At 43.7% G+C, this 19,030-nt stretch overlaps 4 protein-coding genes across 6 annotated transcripts; 1 reads left to right on the forward strand and 3 right to left on the reverse strand.

Moving 5' to 3' along the window:
• Positions 1 to 17: 17 nt before the first annotated feature.
• Positions 18 to 8,657, reverse strand: LOC6596098 (zinc finger protein on ecdysone puffs). 2 transcript variants are annotated; one of them, XM_002021215.2, is made up of 5 exons: positions 8,538 to 8,657; positions 7,578 to 7,675; positions 7,071 to 7,479; positions 4,058 to 4,293; positions 18 to 2,090 (listed from the first exon to the last, which is right to left on the reverse strand). In XM_002021215.2, exons 2-5 carry the CDS (start codon positions 7,583 to 7,585, stop codon positions 524 to 526), a joined length of 2,220 nt encoding a protein of 739 aa, XP_002021251.2. In that variant the 5' UTR covers positions 7,586 to 7,675; positions 8,538 to 8,657; the 3' UTR covers positions 18 to 523. The 2 variants fall into 2 exon arrangements, with proteins under 2 accessions (XP_002021251.2, XP_026845754.1); XM_026989953.1 differs by lacking the exon at positions 7,578 to 7,675.
• A 1,221-nt stretch (positions 8,658 to 9,878) lies between these two features.
• LOC6596097 (NEDD4 family-interacting protein 1-like) lies at positions 9,879 to 15,788 on the reverse strand. Its single transcript, XM_002021214.2, has 2 exons — positions 15,724 to 15,788; positions 9,879 to 11,636 (listed from the first exon to the last, which is right to left on the reverse strand). The coding sequence occupies exon 2, from the start codon at positions 11,632 to 11,634 to the stop codon at positions 10,849 to 10,851; it is 786 nt and encodes a 261-aa protein (XP_002021250.2). The 5' UTR covers positions 11,635 to 11,636; positions 15,724 to 15,788; the 3' UTR covers positions 9,879 to 10,848.
• Positions 11,782 to 15,782, reverse strand: LOC6596096 (protein spitz). Of its 2 annotated transcripts, none has more exons than XM_026989461.1 (2): positions 15,724 to 15,782; positions 11,782 to 13,134 (listed from the first exon to the last, which is right to left on the reverse strand). In XM_026989461.1, exon 2 carries the CDS (start codon positions 12,895 to 12,897, stop codon positions 12,202 to 12,204), a length of 696 nt encoding a protein of 231 aa, XP_026845262.1. In that variant the 5' UTR covers positions 12,898 to 13,134; positions 15,724 to 15,782; the 3' UTR covers positions 11,782 to 12,201. The 2 variants fall into 2 exon arrangements, with proteins under 2 accessions (XP_026845262.1, XP_002021249.1); XM_002021213.2 differs by having other exon boundaries at positions 11,782 to 13,131; positions 15,724 to 15,781.
• Positions 15,789 to 16,501: 713 nt separating the features above from the next.
• On the forward strand, positions 16,502 to 17,237 carry LOC6596095 (selenoprotein F). Its single transcript, XM_002021212.2, has 3 exons — positions 16,502 to 16,566; positions 16,621 to 16,739; positions 16,794 to 17,237. The coding sequence occupies exons 1-3, from the start codon at positions 16,528 to 16,530 to the stop codon at positions 17,173 to 17,175; spliced, it is 540 nt and encodes a 179-aa protein (XP_002021248.1). The 5' UTR covers positions 16,502 to 16,527; the 3' UTR covers positions 17,176 to 17,237.
• The last annotated feature ends 1,793 nt before the right edge of the window (positions 17,238 to 19,030 follow it).

The following is a 19,030-nucleotide window of genomic DNA, read 5'->3' on the forward strand; positions in this document are numbered from 1 at the left end:
CTTTAAAACTACGTTTGTTTCCTTTTTGTTTATTTTAAAATTTATATGATTACATATTTTGAATGGTTTGTTGGATTGTTTGTTATGCATTGTAGAGGGTCGGGGACGGGACGCTCGGTCGGGGGACTTGAGCTTCAGTTAATGCGAAAATCAATATCAATCAATCAAGTTGTCTGTCTTCTTTCCCCGACAGAAGTTCGTCTTCAATTACAATGTCTTCAATTGTTTCATCTCCGTGGATGATTGGAAAAGTATTCCCTCATTTTGAATTTCTTATGCATTCATTCTTTGTTCTTCATTCTCTCATTTTTCTTTGTGCAAAATGCTATGAAAATGTCAAAAGTGTATGTGTGTGTGTGTGTAGGAGGAAGTGAGCGATGACGGGGTTGATCGTTCCATGCGATGGAGTGTTTGCTGCTTCCTTCCGGTTACTTGTATATAGATAAAGATTATGTTAAATTATGTTTAACTCTCCTTGATCTGATCCGATCCTTATTTACCGATCAGTCATCATATCCTCTGCCTAGTACCGGTTGTAGCGGCCCCGAGCGCGCTGACGCTGCGGCGTTGCCTTGGGCCCGGCGGCGGCCCTGGCGGGAGTGGCCTTCTTGGCCGGCGATGGGGATGCGTCTGGGGTGCCTGCTGGTGCAGGTGAAGCAGACGTAGCAGCAGCAGCGGCGGCGGCGGCGGCGGCCGGAGCAGCAGCCTTGACCGGAGTCTTGGCAGGCTCTGGTTTGGCGGCAGGCGTAGCCGGTGCTGGGGTTGGAGCTGCCGGCTCTGGTTCTGGCTCGACTTCCTGATCTTCATTGGCCTCCTCTTCGTCCTGGGCCTCCATCTCCTCCTCGCCGTTGTCCTCGCCTTGGCCATCCTCGCCCTCTGCACCCTCTTCATCACCTTCACCCTCGCCCTCACCGCCTTCGGGGTTGGCCTCGGCCATCTCGAAGTCCTCATCATCGCCAGTGGCCTCTGATGGGTCGTACAGCTCGCCTTCGCCACCCTCGGTGGTCTCTCCCTCGGCAGCGGTGCCCTCGGCGGCGGGGGCCTCAGCCTCCTCGATCTTGCGCTTCTTACGCTCAGTCTCCTCCAGGGCGGCGGCAGCGCGCTTCTGGGCGATCTTGGTGTCGCTGGACTTCTCGTTGATGAACTTGAGGAAGTTGCGGTGATGGGTGGCCGTGCGAGAGTGGATCTCGGCGGTCACCTCGGTGTCGAAGAATTTGCTGCATACAGAGCATTCGAAGCACTCCAGCTTCGAGATGAGGCCGGCGCCGACGGCACGCTGCCAGTTGTATTTGGGCAGGCGGAGGTCCACCTCGCTGGGGATCTCGTCGCCGTCTAGGAAGTCGACGATGCAGTCCTCGGGGTCGACGGGCAAAGCGACCTCCTCCTCCTCCTCGCCCTCGTTGAGCTCCTCACCCTCCTTGGTATCGTCGGCGGCTTCCTCGCCCTCCTTGGTCTCCTCACCCTCGGCCTCCTCGCCTTCGGCTGTCTCACCTTCGGCACCAGCCTCCTTCTTGATCTCGGCCTCACCCTCCTTCTTCACGGGCTTCTTCTTGCGCTTCTGGGGCAGACGCAGATCGCGCGTCTCCTCCTCCTCGGTGCTGATCGGCAAAGTCTGACGCTTGCGCTCGCCCACCTTGGTGTTGCTCTCGGCGGCCTTCTTCAGATGCTCGGCGGAGAGCAGATGGGTGTCGAAATCGATGCGAGTGGCGAACTCCTTGTTGCACTCGATGCACTTGGGGTGCAGGAACTTCTTCAGCTGCAGATGTCCCTCCGACTTGCGATGGGTCGAGATGTGGCCGTGGAAGTTCAGATCGCACATGGTGCAGTAGTCCAGCTGGCGCTGCTTGCTCTTGCCCATGCGCTTCAGGCGATCGAACTCAATCGACTTGAGCTGCTCGGCGATCTTGGCCTCCTGTCGGATCATGTTCGCCTTCAGGCGATAGCTCTCCTCAATGCCCTCGCGCATCATCAGATGGGTGCGTCCCTTGATGTGATTCTCGAACGAGTTGGCGTCCCACATGTGCTTCTTGCACAGATGACAGTAGAACATGTCATTAGGCACGCTGGCATACGGCGAGTCCTTGGTGGGGCTACACATATGGAGACGGATCATTAGATAAAGAAAAGAAAGAAACTTCATTAGTATGAGCTCTGGAACAGTAATGTGGGGGATGGACGTTGAGGTCTGGTCTGGCTCTAGGGAAGAGAATACAATATCCAAGGAGCTGGGAGAGACGGAGAGAGAGCTCTTCGCGCTGCAATTATACTTATGATACGTAGGAGCACAGCACAGGCGGCAACAACAGATGGCTTACACATTTATATATTTTTGCATCAAATACATAGTCAACATCAATTTCTGGTGCTTTCATTTGATGAGGCGTTATGAGAGTGAACTTTGATGGAACATCGCAGAGAAATATGCCCCAAAAGTTGAGATCTATTTCAAGTCCTAAGTTTATAATCCAAATCAGCGGTGGGCAGACTTTTGTCGGGAGCAGGTGAGACTCTAGTCGAGCATCAATTTGCCTCGTCATGCAGACGACATGTATTTTGTTTTTTTATTTCGTGGGACCGAGCCTCGGTCTCAGTCGAACAGCCATGTGCCTCGTTTATTTTTTATTCTCGGACAAATTCTTTGGAACTTTTCGCTTGTGCGTTTGGCTGTCGTGGGCGAGCCGTTGGGAGCAACATCAGATCATTGTAAATTTGTTGAATGTTCAATTTTCTTCAACTTTCGAGGCATATTTCTCTTTTCACGAATATTAATTACTAAAATTATTTAAGCTCAGACATAAAAAGTATGATTTTCTACACATATAGAGACGCCACGAAGTCAAACAGGTTCATACATATTTATCTACTTAACTCAATGAAGATATGTTCTTTAAAATAAAATAAATGGACATTTTAGGTGGATTTCCCTTGGGCTCAAAGAAATTAAAAACTACTACTAGACTAGCACTTGACTGGCGTTCGTTCTTTAAAATCATTTAAGATTAAGTAGATGAAGTGTTATATGAGAAGGTTATCTCATGCGATTTATCCGAGATACTAGAAATGGATTGGGGTGATGCGAGTCTTGATCTTCATGATGACTCTCAGTGAAAGAATATTTTGCGTTGCTTATGGTGCTATGAAATTAGGCTTTGCTGCGAAGCATGAGAGACAGAATGCAAAACAAGTGTTCGGTAATCATCAGTGGAAGAACTGATGGAATATTTGTGACAAAATCATTTTTTTCACCCAGCCAGCCAGTTGGCAAAATTGGATCTAAAAAGTATTACAATTTGTAATCTCTGCCGCAACTGACGCCATACATGTATGTATCTCTCTCGCTCTCACTGTGTCGTAGTCTTAAAGAATTCCTTTCCGTATTCCATGATTCGATATTATCAAATTAATATCTACGATCGATCGATTTTCAATCTCTTTGACTTCGTGGCGATTCCAAAAATGAGTTTCAAACTGTACATGAACACACACAGTGATTTAGCCCAGCCTTTAGGTTTATCTTTCGTAAAAATAATACTACGCAAAAAAATACATTATATAGATATTGATATATGTAGAGATGTATATGTAGGTTATGTATATGTATATATATATAGTATAAATATATTATAGATTGTTACGCATTCCCCTGACCCCCCCCGAGAGCACACACATACACACACACATTGAATCGCTTGCACTAATAAGAAAGATAGATAGAGAGAGAGAGAGAGAGAGAGAGCATCAACAAAAGGGAAAAAAGGAGGGCTCCCTTCTGAACAACAATTTCTAGATCTATGTATATATATAGAGATATATATATAAATATATATATATTATTGAGATGTACATATGAGTGGGAACGCAATTTTTGAAGATTGAAAATTCGAATTCCTAAGTACTTATCTATTTAAATAACACTCATATTTTTATTTGATTCTCTTTTGGTGAAAGAAATAATTCCTTCGATTTTGGTGGGTTTAAAAAAATGTTTCTGTTGGTAGATTTTTGTTTTTGTTTTTTTGGTTTTTTGTTGGAAAAGTTTGTTTGTAGTTAGTCTTACCTCTCGATTTTCTTTTCGCCAGGAGTAGGTTCCTTCTTTTTATTTTGGTTGGCATTTTTGGCCAAAAGTTTCTTGGCACGATCAAAAGCATTTTGCTTGCGAATACCGCCGCCGCCCTGCTTTTGCGGGGGCTTGGGACCACCACTGCCACCACCAGTGGCGCCACGATTCTGGAAGCCTCCCTGGCCACGACGATTATTGAGACGATTGCCTGCACCGCCGCCGCGACTGACCATCTTTATATTTGGTATATAGTGTGTGTATCATTTTATCATCATTATCATCATAATAATAAAGGATTTCAACATTTTACAATACAACATCATTTCATTCAACAAATTGCACAGGGCACATGAGAATATCGGTTGGTTTTCGATTTTCGATTTTCGGTTTTCCGTTTTTGATTTTAAACAAAAGAAAGCGGCACAAAAGTTCATTTCAACATCGGTATTTGAGCATCGAGAGAGAGAGAGAGTGAGAGATATTTGAGACAACAAATATGGCATTTTTACAATGGCCATTTACAATATTTTTGTACGAAATTAAGATTTTTTGACGGGGGAAAAATTGTTACACAGATGTATTTTATAAGTAAATACATAGATATATATGTAGTATATAAATTTGCACATATAGCACATTATATTTATCAGTTTTTTGGTGGCATGGTCAGATCGGCGGGGCAAGAGCGGTCAATCAGTCGACGGGGATATGATACGCGACATATATATGATATATATATTTGTGCAGTTGAAGTCGTTGGCGTGTGGCAGCCGAGTGTGGCGTGGCATTTTTTGGTTTTGTTTTTTTCGTTTTGTTTTTTTTTGGATAAAAATGGAAATCGGATTTGTGATATCATTTGGTTCGGAACATTTGTCATGTTTCGGTCAGAGGCAGGAACGTTGAAGAAGAATTGGCGACGAATTTGCATTAGACATTTATAGATATTATGATATTAAGTATTATAATTATTGTATTTTTATATGCATTTTGTTTTTGCATTATTTGTTTTCGTATTTCCCGTTGCACCATCAAGCAGTGTACCAGTACCAGATCGGATCGGTTTGTTTCGGTTTTCAGAGCAGAGCAGATTAGAAGAGGGTTTGATTTTCACACAATATCAATCAATCAATCAATCAATCGAGCAATCAATCAGTCGCATTGGAAGCATCATCGACAGCATCGTTGGGTGGATGGATTTCACATATTTTGTGTGTGTGTGGCATAGTATTGTGTGCGTACGCGCGTGCGTGCATGCGTGCGTGCGTGCGTGCGTGCATGTGCATGTGTTGCATTTCGATTATTTTCAGGGTTGCGCCCGAGAGTTAGGAAATCGAATTCGTTGATTGGTATTTCATTCGGTTTGGTTTTTTTTTTGTTGCATGTTTGTTGATTGAGAAGAAGATGGCGGCATCAACAACAAGCAACACGCAACAACAACAACAACAACGATAAATGCAACAGCAACAGCAACGACAACGACAACGACAACAGCAACAGCAGCCGCAGTAGCAGCAACAGCAACAGCAATAATTATTTTTTGTATAATATGCCGGAGAGCAGCGACAACAATATGAAGAATGCGCATTCGAAATGCACGATGGACGATGCGGGTTTCGACATTCGATATTCGATTTGTTTTGGAAAAGCATCGAATTTTGTTTGGCATATTGTTTGGTTTTTGTTTTTGTTCGGTTTTGGAAGAGAGAATAAAAAACATAGAATTGTTAAATTAGAAAAGCGCTGTGAAAATTAGTTTTAGAGTCCAGCCAGCCAGGAACTGGCATTAGATCTGGTTTTTTTTGTTGGTTGGTTGAATATTTGGATAAATTCAATTTATAATTATGGTAAAAAGGTAATTAAATGCCTAAGTACATCTAGTAAGAGATCAATTACTTATCGTTCCATCTGGATTCATCGTCATACTCTTTTCTTCTTCGTTAAATGGGAGCAAGTGTTGGCGGTACATGGTTTTATAGGTACATTTCGGTTCGTTATATATATGCGTCCACATATATACATATATTTCTTTCTATTGATTTTATTATCAGTTTTCTTACCTCGATTTGTGCAGTTTTGCTCTACGGAAAACTAAAAACAAAAGTTGCATTTTAAATGGAATAAATGCTTTTTATACTGAAAGCCTTCTGCTAAAATCATCCTCATCCTCCTCCTCCTCCTTCATCATCATTCTGTCCCTATCCCTTCCCTACCATAAACTGCACAAATCCATATTTATTTTGCTAACGACTCTTAGGTTGTTTAACAAAAAAAAAGTGTGGCTAATATTGGATAGGTTTTCCTTGAATTGTTTTTTGTTTTTGTTGGTTTTAGTAAACTACAAACTACAATTTGATATTTGGTTTTTGTGGTTCGGTTTATCTTTTAAAAAGGAAAGCAATAACTACGTTTAGCAATTAATCAAACTAATCGATGTTAAAACAAATAAACAAAATATAATTGCGGTTCGTTCTGCGGTGGAGATTGGGTAGGTGGTTAAGGCCCATCTTCGGTGGATCCAAAACAGATATATCGCCAGCAATTAAGCTGAGAAACTAATAAATATACATCTCTTAATCATTCAGAAAATTGTTTTAAGATCGTTTATGATGAAAACTGCAAGTGCAGTGTATTTCAGAAGTACAAAAAAAAACTAAAAGCTAAGATACAATATCCCAGCGTTTTTTAGATCATTCGATAGAGATTTCAGCTAGGAATTCCTCCAACACGATCTTGGAACTGGAAAGCGCTTTGAAGTATCAATTTTATGAAGATGGCATCAATTCTCGATCTGAAAATGTATCTCTTCGCAAAGACATTTAAAGCTCCACATTTGGCTTATAAGCAATCGGAAAGACTACCATCATTACGTCTCCTCAGCTCCACCACAGAACCTTAGATTCGTTTGGCACACGAATATCAGTAAAAATAATAATCATTAAGATATACAATTTATACATTTTGTTCGTATTCTGTGATCCAAGAACGGATCGAATGGAGTGATTGTACATACCGGGCCGCCACGCTGATTACGATTTCCCATGCCACCGCCGCCGCGCGGCAAGTCCAGCAGCGAGGGTGGGTTCTGGTTCCTGAACAGATTGTTCAGCAGATTGTTGGCCAAATTGATGGCCTGGGCGTTCATCTGTCCGCCGCCCTGGCGCATATTGTTGCCAAACTGTCCACCGCCGGGGTTCTGCGACTCCCAGGGTGACATGTTCATTCCGCCCATTCGGTTGGCGCCCATGGGTCCGCCATAGTTGTTGCCGCCACCACCACCGCCGCCGCCGCCACCAAAGTTGCGGTTACGGTTCTGGTTTCCACGGAATGCCATATTGATGTTGGCCTTGAGATTGTTGGCGCTACTCGAGTTTGCTGAACGATGGTGCTGCTGTTGCTGGTGGTTTCCGTTGACTTTAACGCTGCAAGAGTTCAAGAGAGGATTAGCTGGAGATTATCCTGGAGCTGCACAGCACAAGCAAGCAGATGGATTGGCGTGGAATTGGGGGGTGAATCATACCTGACCATAATTCTGATGAGCTACTATTGGGTTAAGTGGTGGGATTTTTTGGGATGTGTGTGTTTGGGTTTTTAAGCGAGCAAATTACATAAAACAGGCTGAAAATAAAGCGTAACAAACATAAACACAAAGCAATCTTCAATGCTGCAAGCGGGGAAAATGATTTTTTGGTTTTGTTAGTGTTTTCTTCTACTTTGCGTTAGTGTGGCAACCCTAATAGCAATTACAGCCAAACCAAGCGTGCGTATACACACACACAAGTGCACAGCACAGCAACTGCCGGAGAGGGGGCACTTGGTTTGGACCCCTCCAAAGGGGGAATAGGAATGACTTTTAGCGGTAACGTGATAGAATTACATTAAAACCGGCTCACAGGTAGCCCTATCCACTTAATGGTAATTAATACGGCCAATAAAAAGAGCCTCAAATTCTGAGGGTCCACAGTGCGGAGAGCGGAAGGCAAGATGGCGGCCGGTCAGAGAGCTGACGCTGCATAAATGTGCGTGTGCATGTGTGTGCGTGTATGTGCAAATGATTGAGTCAGAAAGCCGGCCGGGGCCACCATGCGGGCCAGAAAGAGATAAAAAACACAATGAAAATTGCAGAAAAAGGCAGCCGTTTTAGTTAAAATATAATTTAAATTGAATTTTCTGATAGTTTGATGGGAACTCAAGGCTCTTGTTAACTGTACCTAATCCACCCCCCATTTACCCACACCCGTTCACATGCAATTAACGAAAAAAACAAGGAAAATAAACGAATAAAACATTACTTTATCAGCAAATGCAAAAAAAAATATCAATAATTACTATTTTCAGCGGCCCCAGACAAGCTGGCGCACAAAGGAAAAACAAAACGAAAAAAAAAATTGCCAACAGATACACACAAAGAATTTTTCATAGCCACCAACCACCACATAAACGCACAAATTGCGAGATATTTTTCACGTTTTGTACTTACGACTTGCAACGGCGATAATTTAGTTGCTAGTTATTGCACTATAATTACTAATTACACCGCTTGCTGCCAAGCTATATCTCTGTTGAAGATGGCGGACTGCTGTGAAAAATATTACTCAAATTTTTCGCAGGAACGAACTCGCACGGAGCAAAAACAGAAATCGAATGCAGTATTGCAGGATTTTTCGATAACATATACCGTCTGACCCTCAGAAAAAACCAAAATATACTGTCTCATTTTAAAAATATACCGTTAATATACTGAATAATTTTAGTTCTATTGTACATATTCTTCGTTTTTGATATTACGTCGAATATTAACAGCTATATAGAACATTTAGCCATGCCCACATAGTTTTATACGATTAGTGAATTTATTTTCTAATTGACTGGTTTAATTTAAAAACTTGCCTTTATTGCTTTTTGCGTATAAAGAGGTTTTAGCGAGAAAGGTACAAAAAAAAAAAGGTTAAAAACAGGGACTAAATTGTTCTTGCATTAATTGGAGCCTGGGATGACATACATATATATAAAAAAAATCAGAAATAATTATTATGCAATCAGAATCAAAAATTATACTATAAAAAACATAATAATTATTCAATAAAATTCAAGAATAATAATTATACAATAAAAATCAAAAATAATAATTATTCAAAAAAAATGAAGAAAAATAATTATAATCATAATTAAATTTAAATAATGAAAAGAGGTCCTTACCCGATTCAAATGAATACTAAAATATACCGTCTCATTTTCAATATTCCGTCTAATATTATTAGATAGATCTCTCAATTAATGAATCTTTTTCCTACATGACTTGCTTATTTTAAATACTTGACTTTGATTGTTTTTGCCTCAATTTCGGCGCCTCAAAAACCATTTAGCTTCTCGCAAATCGATAAGAAAGCGAACTTAGCCCACTTAACCCCCTCTATTCAAACAGTTCAACGACGACGAAAATATTACTGATTGTAAATTCATCTTGAACTTAAAAAAAAACATGATACATATCTTTCTTCATGATTCAGCATTTTCATGGTGGGTATAAAAATACCCATTGGTCGACAATGGGCTAATCGTTCTCTGTCCATAATCGGAATTCATATTCCTCGATTTTGACATTTATGTTACTAAACACATAATTTTATCTGACAGATGATTCAATTTTTTCCAAGAATACCATAAGCGGTCAGTCTCTGAAAGGGAAATGCAAAACCATCGACAGTACTGCACACTTGATTGCGTCTTGTTTGCTGGACACTTGCAAGTTGTGTTAGCAGAACGGGTAACGGAAAAAAAGAACCGGCTGTCAGTTAATTTCAAATATAAAAGAAACCGCTGAATTTGAATGACTTCATTCGACTTTTATTGAATTTGCATAAAACTGACGCATCTCCTGTGTGGGGGACAATAGACGATGCGCCCTTTACAATGCACATGCATTGTATAATTTACATACAAAGGGATTAAACGTATTAATTGTAAACGTTATAATAGGCAATAATCGTACATACATATACTAGCAATAGTTGTTTTGTTTTGTGTGTTTAGCATTCCGTATTACTGCTGGCTTTTGTGTAGTTAATTAATTAAGTACCACAGCGTAAAGTAGGCTCAACAAAAAAAAAATATGGGTGGCATATCTTTTCTCCATTTCTCTTACATTTCTTTCCTTCTATTCATTTTTTTTTGTTTTTGGTGTTTGTTTTGTGTCTTTGTTTGTTTGTGGTGCAAGTGTTGGACCGGGGCCGCCACTAGCTGGCCTAAGGGATTAGGGGCCCGGGTGCCCGGGGGGTAGTGGGATTGGTGGTGGTCTAAGCTACGCGTAATACAGGTGAGAGATATCCATAACACATTCACATACATTTACATTTAGATTCAATTGGTTGCCTGCAGGGTGGCGTGGCTCCTCCACCCCCCACACTGCTCAACCCACACATTTAGTTAACGTTTCTTTTTTCTGTAATGCTAAATCTATGGGGGGATGGGATCCGTGGACTAAGTTGCGCTATTTAACACAGTAACTAGAGAAAACACTAACCCCGAATAAGTTCGCATCGATATTGGTTTTTGCTGTTGTTGTATGTGTGTGTGTGTGTGTGTGTGTTATGCGCTGACGGACTGCTCGAATTAGGATTTGTTGGGAATTGGGATGAGGCTGCTCGGAAGGATGATTAGGGTCATACGCAACGTCTGTCACTCCTGGGACGCCGATTCCAAACTACTTGCTCTCTCTCGCTATCGCTCTCTTCGTACATCTAACGTATTTACATGGCATCCGCCACAGGCGACGTCGCCTGACCCCGCACCTAGTAGAAGAATAGCAACCGTTCCTGGGCCGAGGCCGATAGGAGGCGCCACGACCGCTTGATGCTCACATACTGGATGAGGGCGCGTATGCTGATCAGGAAGCCAAAGGCACAGATCAACCACCAAAGCCAGGAATTCTCGTGGGAGGCCAGGTCCGTCGAGTGCTTTACGATCAAGGTCCATTTGGCCAGCGACAGGCCGAAGCCAGAGAGGGCGCCGTACCGGGCGGCGATTGTGTGACAGAAACAGGTGAGCATCAGGAAGCCGATCCAATTGAACAGAAAGGCCACAATGAAGGCCGTGATGAACATAATGTCCGTGCCCAGCAAATTATCGGTGGTCGAGAGACTGTTCTCCGGATCACTGGCATCGATGGCGATGAACGTCAGAGCCGGCTGGGCGGCACGCACTGCAGCCGCACCGTCGCGCAGCGGATTGGGCGGCAGCAGTGGGTTCGGCGGTGGCGGCAACTGTTGGTTCGAAGGCAGCGTCAGAAAGGCGGGCGGCAGCTCTCCATTTAGCGACTTCTCCATCTGCACCTCCTCGTAGGTGGGCAGCTTTCCGTGCATATCTTGCGGCAACTGTCCTCCCACCAACTCGCCGCCCTGCATCGGCCCCCCCATCTCGTGCCCGCTGACATGCGTGGTCAGCGACAGTGAGGGCATCTGAGCCTGCAGCGTGCCCTGTGGCCCTCCCACATTGGCCTCGTATGGCGGTGGTGCACTGAAATCGGCCTTGGGTGGTCCCAGCTGATCATCGTCGGAATTTTGGTTGTTGTGCGGCATGACTGGAAGATGCAACAGAGATATGGATGGTGGGATTAGTAAGGTGATTCAATTAGTGGTAGCTGCATGCCTCTTCTCTCACATCCATCCACCCCCTCGACTCTCCCAATTATAATTTACTTAAAATTCAAATATAACGCATTTTTTGTGGTTAAAAGTTTAGCTCGTTCTCTTTCTCTTTAGTGTTTGTTGCTCTCGCTTTTATTAATGTTAATAGTTAATAGTTTACGCGGGCAGGCGTGGCGGGCGTTCAATCAAGTTAAATTAATAATAAATAAATGGTCGGCTAGCTGCCAAAATTGCATTGCATTATCTCTAAACTCCCTCGGAGAGCTATCGGCTCTCGTTCAGTAATACTTCTGCTATAATTTTAGAGGCACATCAGTGGGCGCTTAATACTAGGATGTACATATGTATATTATATTATATAGTCGTTATCGAATCGTTATCAAAAAATAGGTTAAAAGAACAAACAAAAAAAACAGACGGGACGGTTAAACATGTTAGACATTCAATAAAACACTTGTTCGATCATTAGTTTCGTTTCCGTTTCAGTTAAAGATCGCATTAATTGCAGTGCCTGGGGCGGTGATTGGAGGCCAGGGCCTGGTAGTGGGCCTCCTCCAGCGAGAGGATCCGACAGGGTGCGAACGGACGTCGGGCTGAGCGCATTGGCTTTCGGCTATCGACCTCATCCATGCCATCGTTCTGACAGCCACCTCCACCCACCACATCGCCCACATCGGTGCCGCTGTCGTTTAGCTTCTGCTTCTGCTGCTTCTCGTGGCGCATGTAGAGGATCACGCAGCACATGGCCATGAAGAGCAGCGCCAGGGTGGCGCCACTCACGATGCTGGCCTTCTCTAGCATCACGCGGTTGCGCGTGGGCAGATAGGAGCCGTCGATCTCCTTGTACTCGCACCGCGGCCCCATGAATCCCAGGGCGCACTCGCAGTTGTACAGGATATCGTTGTGGATCTCCACGGTGAAGCAGGTGGCATCGTTCAGGCAGTACCAGGCCGCATATGTGGGCGGGCACTTGAAGGTGGGGAAGGTGATGTTCGGACGTGGCGTCGTTATGGCCACATTATCCGGCGGCAGTGTTGGCACGGGCCCGGCTCCGGCTCCGGCTCCAGGTCCCTCTGTGGTGGGCGGCGCCTCCGGACGGGGTTTGGGCATGGGACGCGATGAGCAGGCGGCACACAGCGTCAAGCAGCTGGCGCTGATTAGAGCATAGGCAAGCAGCAAGACAGGGGCTCTCATCTTTACGGGGAACTCGGAAACGGATTCGCTCTTAAATCTAACGCATTTCTGGTTTACTTGGCTGGAATGTGTGTGTGTGTTTTGGCCACAGTCTTGAGTGTATGTGTGTGTGTGTGTTTGCGTGTGTGAGGTGTGTCTGTCTGGAGAGTTCTTTTGTGACTGGACGGACTGGATTGGATGACTTTTGGCTGATTGGCTGTCTGGGCGGCAGGCTTGTGTTTTGTTTTGTTGGTGCTGCTGCAAAACAAAAACGAAGTGCAATTAAAATCAACTCAAAATTGTTTTACTTTTGTGTGTTTGTTCGGTACGGTTCGTTTTTGTTTTTGTTTTATTCTTGGAGCAGAGGAGGATGGTTTGACTCGTATTATTATTGCCTGCCTATACCGCCAGCCGCCCCTGTTTCTGTCTCTCTCTTTTTCACTACCTAATTGAAGGCAAGAACAAGAAAATCGATTTTCATAAATTTTGTATCAAAATGTCATCGTTTATTTACCTGACGGCGAATCGCGAACGCGCTGAACTCAAGCTGCAGTTGTTTACACATTTTTTATTTATTCATTTAATAATACATTTCTCTTGTCACTCTCTTTGTCACGCACTTGACATATAAATGCACTTGAAACACTTAAATATATACATACATATACATATGTGCATATATAGTACCACGGATAACACGCCCGCCGTTAGATCTTATCTTTCAAAACAAACAATTTCACAACGATGCTCTACTGATTTCTTGCTCATCGATTACACCATCACTATCGATGCTTGCGAGGTGGACGGCACATAGCTGGACACAAACGCAAAAGGGTATTCCCCCAATTGATTTTGATATAATTTGCTACCTTGAGTGCCTGGTTATATATTTTTCTTTAAGGTATGAACAAGAATGGATACACATACATATATGGTCTTTTAAAAAAGTAGAATCAATTGAAAAGCACTTTGCCGGGTACCACCGCCGTTAACCCAAATGCCTCCATGAGGAACTCAACAGAATGCAATCTAAATTGATCGAAATTGAGTGCTCAAATATATTTATGATAGTTTTAAGTGCAGCTAATGTCCACCACATCGTACATCGTATATGTATTGGTGATGTGATATTGGTATACCTGCTTTCCAAAAGTAAAGTCCTTGAACTTAACCGTTAGGACTGTCTGGAACTGGGAGAACACCGAGACACACTCACTCCCAATGATACATCACACGCTTGCTTCTATAAATACCAAAAAAATACACACACAGGAAAGTAGACAGCTAAAATGGAAACGAGGACTGACAGGCACAAGAGCGAGAGAGGGCAGGAGAGGATGGCAATGGGATGATGTGCCTGCTGCCGGCTGACAGAGGCATAAGATACAAATGCAATCAAGTTGACCTTTCGGTCAATTGAAATGGAAAGAAACCAGAATCGAGGGTAGAGAGAGCACACACACAGCCCTGAAGGGGAGCAGGAGTGACGGGACCCAAAAATAGTTGAAGTCAATCAAGAAATTGCGTGAGCCGGAGCAATCGTAGGGTGAGGTGGTTAGTAGAGGAGAGATTGAGGTTGGGCCCAATTTGTGCCATGCAAATGGGCGCTTGTGTGTGACTGTGGGCGATATATGTACATATGTATGAACCGGACATATAGTCGTAATAAACCCTGTAACAATGAGCTAATAGACTCGATGACGAGCCCCATGGGGCCTCCACCTGGGGTCACTTATCAAAGTCTCCGGCGAGAGGCGGAAGGTGAAAACAAAACGAATGCCGATTAGTACAACAAAATCAACAAGCTTTGAACGGTATTGATAAAGTGGGCGAATGGCTTCCACAAGTGTGGATTTCATATGTGTGGATGCTAGGGTAATTACAGTTACCTGTGGATGAGTCAGATGTATTTGAAATATGGCAAAATTGCACGACAGCAAGAGTGTGCGTGTGTGTGAGGGAGGGAGTAAGGGAGGCAGTACCACGTACTTCAGCCATCACTCTCTAGAGGGAGAAAGCAAATAAAATACCTGGCACGACAAAGGCGTGGAAAAATTAGCAAGAAAAATAATATAACGCAGTTTACGATTTCAGTCTCTGGGCCTGGTTTTGGATTTCTGCTTTGTGGACGCCTGTTGATAAGAAATTTGAGCGCGTGGACAGCTGCTGTCTGGAAGGCGACTGGAAGGGGTTGACACATGCAGCAGGTGTAGACAGAGAGAGAGAGAGAGAGGGAGAGGGGCAGCTGCCATGGCCAAACCAGTTAAACGGGACCAGTGCACAAAAGAGAGATGAGAAAGATGCAAGCGGAAGCTGTCTGAATGGAAGGAAGGTCCCCTCCACTCAAGGGGCAGCTTGAATGAACAGCTAAAGCACAGCTACAATTGCATTACTGCATGTGTGTGTGTGTAAGAAAAAAAGAATGAGTATAAGAGAGGGGGTGGCGGCACTGCAAGTCAGAACAAGTTTCCAAGCCTCTTTTTTTGCTTTTGTGCAAGGGCAAACGAATTAATTTACTTGAGTAAATATGAATTAAATAAACAGATGGACACACACACCATAGCAAGCCTTATCACAGTGTGAAGTTTTTTTAGCACCTAGTGGCGAAATCCCGTGGGATTATTAATTAGAAATGTTAATTTTCCAAACAAACACGCACATATAGACACACACAAACACTACTGCTTCTGCTCTCCTGGAGCCTGACGCTCTCTAGCCTTTTTCATTTTCTCTTTCTATTTCTGGGCGCACTTTTACCACTTCGATGCTCTGATCTTATTTCTAAATTAATTTTAAATCGAATTTCTTGCAGTTTGCCTTTTTCTGTGCCATGTTCTATTTATTCACCTTTTTTCCTCCTCTATGCGTTGGTTGCTGCGATTCGTTTCTCTTTTGCGCAGCGCTCAGCTCTCGCTCTCGCACGCTCCAATTTATTGATTTGGCCACAAAATTTGTTGTCTGCCAAACACACACAGAATACTGTTTGTTTTTTGACTCCGATCACAGATTGGATCCTTCGTGTATCTTGATTATTGCATTTTCCAATGCAGTTTAAACTAAATTTGAACTCGAAGCAAAAACAAATGCACCCCCAGGCCAACAAATACGACAGTGTGACCACGGACTTATCGATCAAATATATGCGGTCTGACCCTCAGTAATATACCGTAAATATACTGAAGACTTATTTAAGTTCCATCATACATATTCCTCGTTGTTGATATTCCGTTGAATATTACTAGTTGGATAGATCCATCATCCATAACCACATTATTTTATCAGTTGAGCAATATCTAAGTTGAGCAATAGGAACGATTTTTCTCTTGTTTTATTACGTCTTATTTGTTTGACCTTTTTCGCTAGAACCTTTTTGTAGGCAAAATCCAATAAAAGCAAGTATTTCAAACAAGCCAGTCAAGTAGAAAATACGTTCATTAATATGGTAAATTTATGTGGGCAGGGCTTAGAGATCTAGATAGTTAGTAATATTCCACGGAATATCAAAAAAGAGGAATATGTATAATATAACTTGAATAATTCGTCAGTATATTTACGGTATATTTTGAAAATGAGATGGTCTATTTTGGTATATTTGTAAGTCCACGGTCACATTGGTGGACATAGTAAATTTAATTAGAATTATCCTAAATTATGCAGAAACTTGTACTTTTTACACTCGTAGCTATTACTGTGAGTATAATGTGTGCCACCACCTGCAAGAGATAACATTCTACCCTATTTCAGTGCCAGCAAACCCATGCCGAATTCACGGCCGCCGACTGTCGGGAGCTGGGCTTCATTAAGGCCCAGTTAATGTGCTCCAGTTGCGACAAACTGGATGACTTTGGCCTGGAGACCCTCAAGTGAGTGGTAGTAGTCCATGTGATATTACTCTTATAACATCCTCCATTCCACAGGACCCCGTGCAAGCAGTGCTGCACTCTGGACCAGCAGCCGGCGGCACAGCGCACCTATGCCAAGGCCATTCTGGAGGTGTGCACCTGCAAGTTCCGTGCCTATCCCCAGATACAGGCCTTCATCCAGAGCGGACGACCCGCCAAGTTCCCCAATCTCCAGATCAAGTATGTCCGTGGGCTGGATCCCGTGGTGAAGCTGCTCGATGACGCTGGCAAGGTTCAGGAGACACTGTCCATAACCAAGTGGAACACGGACACCGTGGAGGAGTTCTTTGAGACGCATCTGGCCAAGGATGGCAAGGGCAAGAGCTCCTACAGTGTAGTCGAGGAGGCAGTCGACGACGACGACGACGATGATTATCTGCTTACGAATAAAGTTTGAAATCTTGATTCCAATAAAATACATTCCACAGTTTTAGAGTGACTGAGGATGGTACAAGAGAAGAGAGCGGAGCTTTGGGTGAGAAAAAGCTTTCACTGCATTGCGAAAATTCTCAAATTCTTGATTCATAAAATTAAATTAATACATTTTATTTGGTATCTTTCCATCGATTGAATTGGAGCGAGTGGTGGATTGGGGCCCGCCTGTACAATAATCACAATGTCTGGCCATTGTTTTCGACATTCTTATCACGGCGACATCACATCACCATCACACTGCGGTACGGCGGTACGGTGGTACGGCGGTACTTTACCTTTACCCCCCCATAAGGCAATCAGCCATGACGTCGAATTCGACTCACATGGCCAGGGCCCGGCTCCTCGACTTAACCAATATTTGATCAGCCTGTTTAAATAATTGTGGTAAATGAAAATGTAAATAGTTCTTAGGTATTTCAGCCCGCCAAAACCATGGCTGATTTCTATTTCCGATCTGTGACGCAGCCTTCACAGCACCACCCACCCGCCGTTCTCCCTCCCCTATTCTGATCAATCTCGGAAGCTACTCTCCATGTTCAGAGGATCTCAAATGCAGCCAGAGAAGAGTGAACGCACACGGAGAGAGAGAATAGAGAGGACGCGTGCTGATTGGCAAATTAAAATGTTTTTTGCATTATTATCGCCTGTTTACGTTTCATTACAATGCAGTTTTCTATTTGTGTTTTTTATTTGCTTTACTGATGCTGCTTCTCCTTCTTCTTCGTGCTGCTGCTGTTGCTGCAGTTGTTTATTGTTTTAATCAAAGTCTGCGGTGCACAGTGGGCAAATATGAATATGAATTGCATAATGCTGCTGAGGCACATACACGAGCATCTCAGGGTTACTGCTCTCTCTCTCTCTCTCCCTCACTGCATCATTCCATTGGATTTTCATACACATCTCAGGGTTAAGGATTGCACTCTCGCTCTCTTTCTGCTTGAAGAGCTACGCACAGTTGTATTCCAGTGGTTCGTTCTACACATCTCAGGGTTAAAGTGTTCATGCCTGCTTTCTCCCTCTTTTTCATTGCTTTAATATATTATCGCTGCATTTCCCAGTTTATTACGCACCACCGTTAATCTTCTAGTGCCAGCGGGGGCTCAGAGCTGCTGGAGAACAGGACCCTTTTCTCGGTACGCCATCGTCTCCATCTTTTCCATTGTATTCTCCCCATCACGGAACGTCATTCCCCACATCCATCCTGCCACTCTCGTGGCAATGCATCCAAGCATAAATGCGAGTACATGTGACAATCCCAACTCTAACGTCAATGACGTGGGGAGCCCTCTGAGGCATATGTATGGGCTATATTTAGCGACTGTTATCACAAAAATGTACCTACATACACTCGGAGGCGGCTGCCACGCCCCAATATCAATCTGTGTAGGCAAAGGAAAGTGCGACCTACAATCAATACTAATTATTTGCCATTATTATTATTCCTACATATTCATGGCGTGGGGGGGTGGGGGGAGGCGGAGATTCTGCTGAACCTTATCAATAAGGGGACTCGGACTCGGGTGCATTCAACTGTTGTGTGCCACAGAAACTATGTACACCACAAAGTGTATAAATATAGGGTGGCTCGAGAGAGGACTTTTTGGATAGTTTCGTAACAGAAAGCGTGAGAGATTCCTAGCTGCATCCAATTCAAGTAGCAGCTCGCCAAACAAGGAATGCCTCACCTCATGTAAAGACACCTTGGGCCAGGCAGAGAGCGGCGAGCCGAGCAGCGCTGTCAATGTCCCCCATCGTCCATGCCCCCCATGGATGGATGGGTATTGTGGGGTGGCGTGGCGTGGCATGGACGAATGCCG

This window comes from Drosophila persimilis, unplaced genomic scaffold (assembly GCF_003286085.1).
Source record: "Drosophila persimilis strain 14011-0111.01,24,50 unplaced genomic scaffold, DperRS2 tig00000431-arrow-pilon, whole genome shotgun sequence".
Classification (NCBI taxonomy): Eukaryota; Metazoa; Arthropoda; class Insecta; order Diptera; family Drosophilidae; genus Drosophila; species Drosophila persimilis.

Coding starts and splice junctions, on each gene's coding strand:
- LOC6596098 (XM_002021215.2), bottom strand. Junction 4,294..7,070: donor GTAATCAGCGTGGCGGCCCG/GTATGTACAATC, acceptor CCAAATATAAAG/ATGGTCAGTCGCGGCGGCGG. Junction 2,091..4,057: donor GGCGAAAAGAAAATCGAGAG/GTAAGACTAACT, acceptor CCATATGTGTAG/CCCCACCAAGGACTCGCCGT.
- LOC6596097 (XM_002021214.2), bottom strand. CDS start 11,634: ATGCCGCACAACAACCAAAATTCCGACGATGATCAGCTGGGACCACCC.
- LOC6596096 (XM_026989461.1), bottom strand. CDS start 12,897: ATGAGAGCCCCTGTCTTGCTGCTTGCCTATGCTCTAATCAGCGCCAGC.
- LOC6596095 (XM_002021212.2), top strand. CDS start 16,528: ATGCAGAAACTTGTACTTTTTACACTCGTAGCTATTACT. Junction 16,567..16,620: donor TTACACTCGTAGCTATTACT/GTGAGTATAATG, acceptor ACCCTATTTCAG/TGCCAGCAAACCCATGCCGA. Junction 16,740..16,793: donor TTTGGCCTGGAGACCCTCAA/GTGAGTGGTAGT, acceptor TCCATTCCACAG/GACCCCGTGCAAGCAGTGCT.